At 31.1% G+C, this 13594-nt stretch overlaps 2 protein-coding genes across 3 annotated transcripts in view; one reads left to right on the top strand and one right to left on the bottom strand.

Moving 5' to 3' along the window:
- The first annotated feature begins 2313 nt into the window (after positions 1-2313).
- On the top strand, positions 2314-5887 carry LOC114423733 (cytochrome b561 domain-containing protein At2g30890-like). The gene is made up of 4 exons (XM_028390598.1): positions 2314-3107; positions 3290-3451; positions 4539-4687; positions 5316-5887. The coding sequence occupies exons 1-4, from the start codon at positions 2967-2969 to the stop codon at positions 5620-5622; spliced, it is 759 nt and encodes a 252-aa protein (XP_028246399.1). The 5' UTR covers positions 2314-2966; the 3' UTR covers positions 5623-5887.
- A 6839-nt stretch (positions 5888-12726) lies between these two features.
- Positions 12727-13594, bottom strand: part of LOC114423348 (callose synthase 7-like) — a 37706-nt gene continuing 36838 nt past the window's right edge. For both annotated transcript variants that reach the window (XM_028390072.1, XM_028390073.1), the window contains 2 exons: positions 13236-13522; positions 12727-13155 (listed from right to left, as the gene is read on the bottom strand). In XM_028390072.1, coding sequence (XP_028245873.1) covers positions 13283-13522 — 240 coding nt within the window. In that variant the 3' untranslated portion in view covers positions 12727-13155; positions 13236-13282. The remainder of the gene's footprint in view (positions 13156-13235; positions 13523-13594) is intronic.

Below are 13594 nucleotides of genomic sequence, written 5' to 3' on the forward strand. Positions count from 1 at the left end.
AAGAGGGTTGTGTTCAAAAGTGTGATGAACGATAACAATAATCAATTAATGTTGAATCACGTGCAAAACATAGCTGTAGAGACTTCACTATCACTCAAATTTAGCAAATGAATATCCTCACGTATAGGCATAGCTTCCAATTTATCATATGGTGTGCATGATAATTATTATTTCATAAAGTAGGACCACGTTGCTTTCCGCAAGAAGCTCTTGGATTCACTCATAAAAAAAATAGCATTAATTCATGCATTGGTTATTCTGTTGTGGTCCACTATTCATACCTTATATCGTTATGCCTTGTCCATAGCCATCCTTTGCTTTGTTCTATTCTCACTTTCTCAGCGCACACAGGAAAATTAGCTATAGGAAGAAAACAATGTCGCATGTTCTGAATTGTCACAATTCTGAAATTTAAAAAATTCCACATAAAGTTCATGGGGAGGAAATAAAAAATGCCAGAAAAAAAAGAAAAAAGAATTCTAATCGCATAAAAATCACCGCAATATGTCGTATGTAGAACCACATGCACAATCATTTTTTGTGCACATGCACAAATAGTCAAATATACCATGGTGTGGAAAAGTGTAGAATAAACTAAAATGGAGAAAAAAACAATTTGAATGAAATTCTGCCTTATTGTGTATATTAAATAAAAAAACGTACGAATGTAAACTGGCAAAAAGTATATTAAAGTATTTAATTTGATCTGTGTACATATAATTATTTTCAAATATTAGCTCATTACTGTTGTTATTGTACCATTGGTTATAACGCACAATGAAGTGTACACAGATACTAGAATATTATACTTTTTTTTTTATCCTTATACCTAAGATTTATTTTCGATATGAATTTCATACTTCATAATATATAGTTTCATATCAATTTCAGTTTACTTATAACAGTAGTAACAGATCTAGATGGGATACTGTAACTGGGATCACATTGAAAATAATTGTTCATATATATATATATAATAAATGAACGTTTTTCTTTTTGCTAAATTAGATTGTTAGTACGTACCTTCTGTTCTTGCTATGAGAGAATGCATGGTTATCGTTTTTTTCCTATGAAAATAGCTCACAGTTGCGTATAATTGTACAATTAAAATCAGAGTTGATAATAATTTTTTGTTTAAAAAGTTTATTTTATTGGTAAATGTTAGTTGGTTTTTATGTCTTTGGCTGGAACAAATTTTATGCTTAAATATAATTAGTTTTTAGTATAAGATATAGTTAGAGGTTTCAATAAGTATACATATACTTATTATAGTATATTAATTATAATAATATGCACTCACGTGGTTGACAAATGATTTGTCTTTTAGCGTCTTGAATCTCTACAAGTCTACATGATTAATGAACAACACACACAAGCTCACTGAATCACAGACTGGCGTGGTATTAAAATATTTTGTTATTATTAAAGTGTGGATTTATCCAATTCTAGTAACTCAAAATGATACTGAGTTATGGGTGTCTGCTACACATATTTTGATTTTCCATATCCTCTGACGTCTTTGTAAGTCACCTACCAGTGCCATTAAATAAAATATAGGAAAAAATAATACAGATAATGTTCTATTTATAGCTTTGATAATACTAGCATAATTAAGAAGTTACCAAAAAATGATAATATAAATAGCCCACATAATGGATTAGAAGATTTGGCTCAAAATTTTAATATATATCTATATATGAAATATCAAGTGCAATGAGTAGTAATACCAACAAAAATGGGTAGCTAATAGTTTCTATAGAAAAGAAACATTAGCTAAGCAGCATAAAAGCAGATATACTTTTTTTTAGTAAATGAACACTTTAAAAGTGTAAGATAATTTAGTTCATAAAAAAACAAATTCTAATTTAATTTTTGTATATATAAAAAAATGTAACAATTATACTATCATTAAATTTTATGGGACCATTAAATTGTAATGTTTATAGATTAATTTAACCTATAAATTGTAAAATTTAAAAATCAATTTAACATTAAAATATACCACAACACAAGAATATAATTGTCATACTTCTGTTACATTCAAAAATTAAATCATAATTTGTTGTACTTTTCAAGACTAAATTATCAACATAAAAAAAGACTAAATTATCGTTGCTTTACTTATATACAAAAGTGAGCATTTACTCTGCTTTTTATTAAGAAGTTGAAAATCTTTCCAGAATCTGATTTTATTGACCTACTTTTAATAATCAAATTATGTATATTGGCCCTCGGTATTTGGTTGGTGGAGAAGTCTATTCAAGCATGTTATAATGATGTGTATTCAAAAGTGGGAAGCAAAAGATAATGTTCACTACCATGTAAATCTAGCACGACCCACTTTGTCTCTCTGTACATTACATAGATCATAGACGTATAAATTTTAACCCCTCACATTGAAATCTGACGCACTTTAGCTCTGCAAGTCCACATTCTCTCCTCCATCAACACAGAAAGCCTGCCAAAGTGAACCCCACAAGTTTGAAATCTCATTCCATACCACATTTCCACTTCCATTTATTATTTATATAAGATCTTCTGGACTATATAGTAACAATCAATTTCCATGCAACAACCTTCAGAAAATGTCAATATAAGCTGAAATCAAATGTATATACTTAGGAAGGTTAAGGTTTAAACTCTCTTTCTATCCTGAGTCTTCTGATGAGCTTTCTCTGACCTCATACTGATCTCATATTTTCACTGAATTGGTGACAACTTTTTTTGTTGTACTATATAGATAAGAGTGCTCACCGCTCAGAAATCCTCACACACAGATAGCAAAAAGACACCAAAAAAAAAAAAAAAAGGAAAAGCTAGATCCTTCAGTCCATGAGAAATCATATTCAGTTTTTATTTTTAGAATGTTATAATTTTCTGCTTCCTTAAATCTTCACTAGTATTGAAGATTAAGTTTGTCCACTTTTTCATATTTTCATATAGAAAAAAAAAAAGAACTAGGAAGAATGGGAGTTCAGCAAAAGTTCATTGCTTTCCTCTTTCTTGCAAGTTTTGTTTCCATCATATTTCCCCTTGTTAGATCATCCCAAGAGCACCACCAAATTACAAGCAGTCCTTCAAAAACCATAGATAGCAACCACATTAAGGTAAGGTGTTCCATTTCTGTTGCATATTCTTCTGAGTTTTTTTATTCAATAAAGTTGGCAGCATCCCCTGTTCATTAATTATGCTCCCGTTGCCTAATTTCTAATCTTATATGAAGTTTAATCCTTTGTTTATGAGTTTTGTCTGTGAATCTAACTTTTTGGTGATTGGTTTATATGTGAAGATGAGTCCGGGACTTCAGTTTCAGATTACATTGCATGGCTTTCTCCTATGGGCTTCAATGGGGTTCTTGATGCCTGTTGGTATACTTGCAATTAGACTGTCAAACAGAGAGAAGAATCCAAAAAGGCATAGAATTTTGTTTTATGTTCATTCAATTTTGCAGGCAAGTATATCTTATTAGTCCATATGGCATCATAATTCTGAATCTGATGTAAGAATTGATTGTGTATATACTTAAGTATTCATGGTAGTAAACAGAACGAGTCTAGAAAATTTCTGCTATGAAAAGGGCAAAAAATTAGTAAATAGTATTTTTAAAATGGTTCTATCTACTTTTATCTCCACCTTGCTCAGTTGAATTGATAATTCTAGAACTAGTTGACATTTATTGGCAGAAGTTTCAAGATTTTATTATTTTTTCATTTTTATTACAGGTCAGACACAGTATGATTATGTTAGTAATGTAACTGTTTGATACACCTGTAGTTCTATATGTCTATATGACTTGAAGGGGATAAAATGAATTCAAAACTGATTTGCACTTTTTAAAACTCTAAATCTATATATAATTCAAACATAAAGTTAAAGCATTTTGTCAATTAGTGAATGATTAAAGTTAACATACAATTTTGAGAATAAAATACGAGTGAGTACAAAATAAGCTGAAGTGTTTTAGATTAGGATACATATAACAAGATATTTGGTCACTTTTGAGCCTTTTGAGACAACTTAACTAGTTAAAATTTTGCAAGAGGGATGTCCTGGTCCCCTTTTGGATCCGCCAATGGTTTCCAATTATTTTAATAGGTGGTAGCTAGTTGCACCACTGATTAACTTTTAGTGATGATGAAATGAAGCTAAAAGTTGTAAGATTTATCTTTTTAGTTATTTTATTTAGTCTAAAGCTTATTAGTAGCTAATGAGATTATGCGAGGGTGATTGCCTCCTAGTTTTGTTGTCAAGGACTATAATGGATACTTTGAGGACAAGAAAGGCATTTTATTAAATAGTGCTTTTTGTTTTTAGAGATTTCAAGCTTTCTCCATCTCACTTGTGAAACACAGCCTGTGAAGAGGACAACAAAATTATGCTGTTGGCCCTTCCTGTCACTAAGTCACAGCTATAATGAAGGCCAGAAGTTAATATTAGCCCATCATTAACAGAAATAACTAACTTGTCTAATATATTTTTTTCATTGATGACCTTTTCCTTTCTAATATGATATATACTTTTGAATTTCTGTTCAACAGATGATTGCGGTGCTACTTGCCACAGCTGGAGCAATCATGTCCATAAAAAATTTCAACAACCTCTTCAACAATAGTCATCAAAGATTAGGAGTTGCACTATATGGTGTTATCTGGCTGCAAGTTTTACTGGGCATTTTTCGACCACAAAGGTAAAAACTACTGAATTCCCCTGTTATTGAGAAAATGTGTATCTGCCTACATGATTTTATTGGTTAGGAAATTTTATCCATGTTGACCTAAAATTGCAAGCTTAGATCATTGAATCATTTTATTAATTGGGATTTTTGTAGAAAAAATACTTTTTTAAAAGAAGAGAATGCATAGGAGCTTGTTAAACTTTTATCCTTGGACATTATATGTAGACTTTTAGTGTAACACAAAATTCAAATACCAACAACACCCCGATCTTAAGATAAAACTGATAACATCCTTAAGTTTAGGTAATGAAAATAATATCCTTATTATCTTTATCTATACAACATCCTAAAATTTGAAACATAACAAAAATTCTTAAGAACTAGATTATTCATTTTCAAACTGCAGACATTTAGGTATTTCAACATTATTGTCATTTAAACTTATATGGGATTTCATTACCCCCTCCCCCCAAAGGAGTAAAAATTATTGGATTTTTCATGTTCTATGTTCTTTCATTTAAGGTAGCAAGTACATTTATCTAAACACTTCACGGTTTCTTTTCAATTCTAATTTTTAGTGATAGTTTTACTATTTTGTTAATAGAACATGATGAAATGGAAGTTTTCTTGTTCTTCACAGGGGATCCAAAAGAAGTGTGTGGTTCTTTGCACACTGGATACTCGGAACTGCGGTCACATTCCTGGGTGTCTTGAATGTATATCTTGGTTTAGGAGCCTACCACCAAAAGACATCAAAGGGCATAAAAATTTGGAACATTCTTTTCACTGTTCAGATATCTTTGATTGTGTTTTTCTACCTTTTTCAAGAAAAATGGGTCTACATACAAAACCAAGGAGTGGTTTTGGGCAATGAAATAAAAACTCCTAGTTGTAATGAAGGTGATCCAGATGAAAAGGAGAAGGTATTGAAGGGTGACACATGTTGAGGAAGATGAAAGCAATGCCTCACCATAATTGACCCTGACTTCTACATAGGATACAAGTGTTCAAAGTATACAGAGTAATGGTGAATTTTTATTTCATGCAGGAGATAAGAAATAATTTCTATTGTTTTTGTCAGAAATGGCAAAGCCATTCAAAGATTGTAAGTAACATATTTGGTGGCTTATATGTTTTTGTCTGGTTAACATACAATTTCAAGAACATTTTTTTTTTGAAAGGTAAAAAGTAAAAAATATATTAATAGACTTAGTTTCAGCAAATTCAAGAACTTAAAATATCATTTCATGGAGACCAGAAAATTAAACATCCAATGCATTCTAAATTGATTTTTACCTAGTTTTTAGGTCCATAAGGATGTAGTAGGGAAAGAAAAATAAATAATTGGTATGAGCAAGCATCCAAGATTTTACATTGCAGTTGCAGCCGTATGTGGTTTTGTTGCATTTTTTGATATTGGGAATAATTGCAGACAAATGCAGCAGATGCAATTGTGGTTGCATTGTAGTCGTAGACATTTTAAAAACCTTGACCTTGTGGCTGAAATCGTGATCGTGCACCGTTTTTTAACCAAGTTGGTTGTGTATGAGTTTTAAGAATCAAATTGCATTTTAAAATTTAAATATTTCTGTTTAAGCCTTGGGAACTACAACATTAGTTAAGATTGCACTAAAAAGAAATGGATGAAATAGTGGATCTGAAATTTGTAATTATTTGGCATCAAGATTTTAAATTCAATTATCGCTTACCAACTGCTTTGAACTATAGCCATACCATAACTGCTTTGAACTAGCCATACCAGCTATATTGAGATTAGAGTCCAAAATGTGTGAAATTGACATGCTTGTTTGGCAGAAATTAACTTTGCTGCTTATATATGAACTCAACTTCCTTCTAGTTCTTGAAAATTAATGTTGGGCAGACTAATTATAAGAGAAAAGAATACTGTCAAACTTAATTGTTACAAGGTTCTGGAATAATTCCTTGCCAAAGTTAAACCAAACCAAATTTCATCATTTTCGGAAGCTAAAAATATCCTTGTCATTATTTTCCTTCATGATTTTTTGTGATTTTAATTTAATTTTTCTATGAAAAAAAGTTAAATTTTTAGATCATTAAGTTATGAACTTTAGACATAAAAGACATCTAAATTATTAAAGCTACGGACTGTTTTTGAGAGGGAAAAGGGTGTTAAAGCTAAGGTTTCTAATTTTGCATGCTACTGTACTTTGGTGTGTGTGGCTTCACAGAAATCAAGTTATTTTTTCACAACACTGTTCCAGATGTTCTCAGTGTTGTGTCCCATGTTAAGCATATTTCTTGGATCTGGTTTAAGCATAAAGGAGCTAGATCTCCTGGAGTAAATTTACCGAACTGGTATAATACTCCTTTGGACAGATTATATATATGTTTGAAAGAACTGATAGATGTTTCTCTTACATTATCTTGTTATTGTCTGTTATGATGAGACACATTTCATTAGGATACTCAAAATAACTAGTTTTAAAAAAATAATTATAATTATAACTATAACTAGTTATATAAAAATAGGCATAAAACTATAACCAACTTTATAGTTATGGGTATTTTAAATGACTTATTTTTTTTTAAAAAAAATAGTTATAATTATAAAATAGTTTTTATAGAAATGAGTATTTTAAATAATTTATTTTTATTATAGTTATGTAATTAATTTTAGATATAACTTGTTGCATTGGCTATATAACTAGTATATTCATAACAAGTTATATATCTATATTTTAAAAATAATAACTAGATATGGTTAGAGTTATAATACCCATTTATAATCTAGTTATTTATTAGGTATGATTATAGTTATCTTAAATACCCAAATTTTGAACACACCTACATTTCATGCATGCCCTCTATGAATAAAATTCACTTTTGCTTTAAAAAAATGGTTGGTATATTTGTGGGTACATACTGGGTATGCACAAAAAACATCTTCCAAAAAAACGTTGGATATTTAATTTAGGTACACATGGGTACGTATTGGCCGGGTTTGTACGACCCAGAGTCCAATAAATAAAACTTTATCTTTTAGTAAAGACATAAGGTTTTTCCTTTCATATTATCTGCTCTCATTTGCGTTGCTATTGCGTGTCTCTGATCGTGTCTAGTGATGACAAGAGACTCTCTAGTCTCTGATCTTGACCTCCTAAATATGTCACTCATCAGTCTCTAGTCTTTGTGAATACAAATTAAATGAGTTGAACTCTATGTGAATCATTTTGAAGATGAGTAATATTTTTATATGACGGGGTTGATATTCTTGTGGTTACTACTCTTTCTATTGACGAACTAGATTTAGGGGCAATTGTTTTCTCTGATGATAGACGAGGAAATATTGAAATTGAAACGATTAAAGAGTGATATCATAGTGATCGTCATCCATAGGTATTATAATATTGCTAGTTCAATATTTATATATTATAGTTTTTTATTATAAGATATTTTTTTGGTCAAGTTGAAGAACTTAAAAATATCCTTTTTATGCTATAAATTATACTAGTATTTATTGACGTTTGTTTTTATCATTTATGTATGATTCAGTAATGTTTGTGTAAATTATATTTGTTATTTTTTAAAATTTACATTAAGGTACATGTACCCTTAATATTTTTTAAAAGATCTCATATCCTGTACTCATACTTATGATTGATAATTTGATACTGTACTCGTATTCATGCAACTTATATTGTACATCTAACACTTTTGCAACCCATAGTATTCTACTGAATACTGAAGCTCCTGAACACGTACGATAGTAGTCGATTTAACTGATAGTCATGCTTTTAATTTGGAAGTTAACCTGTATAATAATTGGTATGAGCTACATCGTGCACAGATTTTTAAAACAAGAGCAGCTAGATGTTGCAACGATTTCTGTCTTCTTCTCTTGTCTCTAACACATTGAATTGTTTTTACATACTTTCTATCTCAACATATTAGTATATATTTTCACCTCTCGATCGTTTTCTGGTTAATGTTGTGTTTTCACCTTGATCAATGTATTAAATTAAGTTAATTTACCAGAAGGTACCAATTTGCATCTGGTTTAGAAATCTAACATGGAACAATTTCATTGGTGAATGAACTAGGCTTAGTCTATCTGGTTCTTTGCTTGTCATTATTTGCTGGAATAATTACATTTGTGAAAGCAAGGATGGACTTGAGGCAATTTTTCATGGGAGAAAAGAATGATGCCAAACTTGTCACTGGGTTCTGGAATAATTATTAATTCCTTGCAAACTTAAACCAAACCAAAACATACCTTTCTTTCATCATTTTCTGAAGCAAAAAATATTCTATCATAGTTTTCAATCATGATTTTTGTGATTTTAATTTAATAAATTCTTTATTTTCTATGAAAAAAAATCTGTCTTTAGTCATCAAATTATGAACTTCGGACATATATTTCATAAAATGTAAATAATAATTTTGATCGAGTATAGTGTACACCTTTTAATCATAAACCTTTTATCTGTACACAAACAAACACCTGAAGTAGAATTGTCCTGCTATATACGAATTTTATAAATTTGTATTTTTTTTACATAGACAAATTCATATTTAATATTGATTTATAAATTTAAGTTTATAAACAAATTATAATTTTGAAATACAATTGGAATTATAAGTTGTGGTTGAAGTTTTATCATATAGTAGGATATTGAAGAAATTTCAATTTTATTTTGAAGCATCTATTGAGTGAATATGAAGTTGCACTGAACTCCGTATTAAGAAAATAATGACTTCAAGCTTTTGCCATTTTATTCCATGCATGCAATGATACAACGATTACATAGTTTATTAAAGTTACATATATATATTGTTTCTTTCATCATTTTTTCATAAAATCACACAATCTGCCACTGCTTAATTTGTTCCTCAATCTTATTACAAAAACTATATTGTTTCATTCATCAATTTTTCATAAAGTCACAAAATCTCCCAATACTCTGTCCCTCAATATCTTATTGCAGAAGAAATGTCTATTCGAACAAATCCCTTGAAAGCAGTGCCTACACTGTTGAAGCGCCTAGTGACAGTAGAAAAACAAGCGATTTTAAAGATTTGAAGTCTGAGTTGAACAAGATAAAGGATCTGTTTTGGAAGGTGAAGACAAATGAAGAAGAACTCCTTGACACGGTTGTGGATGGCTATATTCGCAACAAAAACATACGTGAATAAGAGTCTCAACTCAAAAGTTGTTGCCAGCTTCTGATATAGAAGCTGCCGGATCATCAGGATAAACATTTGAGGATGTGAAGCTCAAGCAGAGAGAAGAAGCGAACAGAGCACTCCCTAAAAGCCCACAATTTGAGGACTTGGAAATGTTTAAGGTACATCATAATCGACTTGATCGCCTTCATAAACGTTTCTTCTTGTCTCTCTTACTTTTCCCTGAAAACAATGTTGTAAAGAAAAACACTGTACATTTTTGGTGGTCATAGTGGGTTACATCATGATAGGACAATTTGAAATGGTGTTTGATCATCTTTTAAGACGGAACTTAATTGTACCGCAGGGTAATGGAAAGTGTCCTGTTGTGAATAAATTTAAAATTAATCCTTGCATCCATTGTTACAAAATCATGAAGAACAACTTTGTGGAGTTTATTCACAACTAGCAGCCTCATCTCATCACCCAAATACTTTGCATCGTAGTTTGGTACTTGACCAACAAAAAGTTAAACTAAATGATAGGTTTGGCTTGAAATCTACCCATTGGAGAGGTGTTTTTTTATGTTGGTGCTAGTTATCTCAATGGATGGCCAAAATGAAGCAGTTGGAGGTCCTTCAACTTGGTCGTTGGCTGCATGATTCACCAAAACATCATGCATATTGAAGTGGACAATGAAGAATTCTTGAAGGAGTTAAGGGATCAAAAGCATTTAGCCTCCGTGGGATATGAAGAATATTCGAGCTGCCACCCTCCATTTTCCAACTTGAGAGCCTAGCAGTTCTAGGTCTCAAGGCCTGTCACAATCTAGAAACCCTACCTAATGATATTGAATCATTGAAAAATATCAGATGGTCGGATTTGTCTCAATGCTACTTGTTGGAGAGAATGCCAAAAAGGATTGAGAAGCTGACCAATGTTGAAGTACTCAAGGGATTTGTAATTGGTAGTTCTAGCAAGAGTAGCTACCAAATATCAGATCTTGCAGATTTGAAAAATCTGGAGCGACTCAGCATACATATAGGAAGTGGGGCCATAATCGATGAAAATGAGTTTGAAAGCTTGAAAGGGTTGTCAAAACTTGAGCATCTCATAATATCATGGGGTGTGTGTGGCACAAGGTATACCGATGATATCCGGATCAGTTTGCTTTCAAATTTGAAAAAGTTGCATCTTGATGAAGACTTTCCTGAAGAAAGTATTCCAAGATTGTTGAAGCCTACCAATCTACCCGTGAGTTTGAAAGATCTAAATTTAGCCGGAGGGAAACTAGCAAGTATGGATCATGGAAAATTAGATCACTCGGACTCCTGCAAGTTGGAGATCATACATCTTAAGTACCTAAAACATTTGATTGTTGACCCAGAAAAATTGCAGACTTTGTTTCCTTCATCGGTATACGTAGAAATAAAAGACCTACAAAACCTTCTATACCATGAATGGATTAAAGATGAAGAGAGGTGAAAGTGCATACATGTCATAGGGCTATCCAAATGTGGTACCTGCAATCCAGCAAACAATCTCAAGTTCATCGCACAGTTTCTATCAACTTATGTGGATTGAATTTGTATACCATCATATCCTTGTATGAAATTTAAATGAGTAAAATATGTTTTTATTTATTGTTTTCTCAAATTTTTTTGTTTTAGTGTCTTTAAAAATTTAATACGTAGGTTTTTAGTTCCTATATTTTAAAATCACAAAATTTAGTACATTTTTACTTTTTATATTATAAAAATTTATTCTTCAATATGTTTTAAATACCTGCAAATACGTTCTGTCTGATTTTAGTCTTTGCAAAATTTGGTTACTTTTAGATTATGATAGTGTTCCATTTTAATAGTGAGTAACTAATTAATCAATTTTTTTGACAAGTATGTAAGCATTGAAAAAAAAATAGTGAGTATAGCACACATATCTTGTATAAATAAGTACACTCACATCTTGTATAAATAAGTAGTGACTCTAATAGAGTTTTCTCTCAGTGACTGCGACTTGACAAAGAAAATAAAACCCAACAATATCTTTGTCGACGAGGGCTAGTGCGCTCCTTTGGCATGTTGGGATAACATCTCTTGTTAAATTTTATCTTAAAATCAATTGACATTAAGTGAAATTATCCAATATGTATATTATAAGCTGCACCCTAAAAGTTGAGACAATCGATGTAACATTTATTCCTCACCCCTCCTCCATAGATACCTGCCACAACAGGTGAGTTAGATTTCATCAAACCAATTGACATTAAATGAATTTGTCCCCCAAAAGTTGAGACAGACGATTTGAGATTTCTTAGCTAATTAACATCTCTGTCTTCTCCATGCCCCACACTAATGTCCACAAAGACTTCTTCATCGCCATTTTGGTATAGTGTAGGTGAGAGAATCTAAGAAGGGAAGAGAAGGACCTTCTTATTGTGTGAGAGAGAAGAGGAGCGGTGCAAGGTTAATTTAGGTTGTGTGAGAAAGGATTGAGATTTTAACATTGGTTATCTTGATGTAAAACTGTTGCAAAATATTACAATTGTACCACCACACAATTTGTTAAATTGGTTTTACTTCAACTGATGTAATAGCAGCATTGTTAATTGTGTATTTTGTAGCAGTGTGAGATTAACTGTAACTATCAAACATTCACCAGTATATCTTCTAGATTTTGTTTTTTTAAATAAGTGATAAGATTTTATGCATCCCTGAATATATTTGAAATAATTTGGTTAGTTCAGTAGCTATAAAATTTTCCTTTTACTTGTAAAATTTTGTTATCTCGATGCAATGCTTAGTGATTCTTTTAGTTCCAGTTACTCGAAGATACACACAAGACACATATATAAGGAGAAAAGCTAACTTTATTTAAGATACGGCCTTCATATCCTAAACTAAATGTAAACTAACTTCAAACTTAACATATAAATATTTAAAAATATTCATACATAGTTTAATTTTAATGAGTAATGATGATTTTGACCTCAGAATCCTTTATATTGTAACAAATAAATAAAATTCTCACTTTCCCGTCATGGCTTTGTGGTTTACAGATATCATCTGAAACCATCAGAAGGATTCAAAGTTCAAAACTTGGTATATAAAAAAAAAAAAGCTTCTTAGCTCATACAAACATTGCTTATACAGTAATGAAATTTCAAAACCTGAAAGTCCTGCTTTACTGCTTGTCATTGCCTTCATTTTGGATATTTTTTAATTCCTATTCTCAGTAAAATTTAGTATGAAAAGGAAAATGGAATATAAGAGCTCCCAAAATATTCAGTTATGTGGGAGATCAATATCCCTCAAACTGAAAACTTCAAAATATTCCTGCCAATATTTAGAAAGATATGGAATCAGTGAGCAAAATAAAAAGTATCCCTTTCTTTAAGGTATGGTACGAAAATAACCTTGATGTGTGGTACTTGTCAGATTTCCTTAGCAATTCAATAGTATGTCAATCAGATTTATAAGTGTCCTTCCTTCCAGCAAGAATCATTGAAATTTGGAGCCCTCTACAAAATCCTTGATTGAATAGCAAGCGGGTTTGGAACTCTGACACATATGGGAACCATGACAAGATAACTATTGGCAAGAAGATTATTGATCCCATTACATATTCATAAGTTCTGGATAGCTCTTTCACTGAGTCCCATAGTTTAGCTCCTTTAAAGCACACCTTGCATACTTGTGCAATCTTGAGTGCGAATGAAAGAAAGGAACATGTATCAGTATTTTTTTGTGAATGAAGGCACACTTGCATAGAAAA

This window comes from Glycine soja, chromosome 8 (assembly GCF_004193775.1).
Source record: "Glycine soja cultivar W05 chromosome 8, ASM419377v2, whole genome shotgun sequence".
Classification (NCBI taxonomy): domain Eukaryota; kingdom Viridiplantae; phylum Streptophyta; class Magnoliopsida; order Fabales; family Fabaceae; genus Glycine; species Glycine soja.

Bases quoted from the DNA above. Each gene is read 5' to 3' on its own strand.
- LOC114423733 (XM_028390598.1), top strand. From the start codon at position 2,967: ATGGGAGTTCAGCAAAAGTTCATTGCTTTCCTCTTTCTTGCAAGTTTT. The intron at 3,108-3,289 runs GTAAGGTGTTCC...TTATATGTGAAG, and splicing joins TAGATAGCAACCACATTAAG to ATGAGTCCGGGACTTCAGTT. The intron at 3,452-4,538 runs GCAAGTATATCT...TCTGTTCAACAG, and splicing joins ATGTTCATTCAATTTTGCAG to ATGATTGCGGTGCTACTTGC.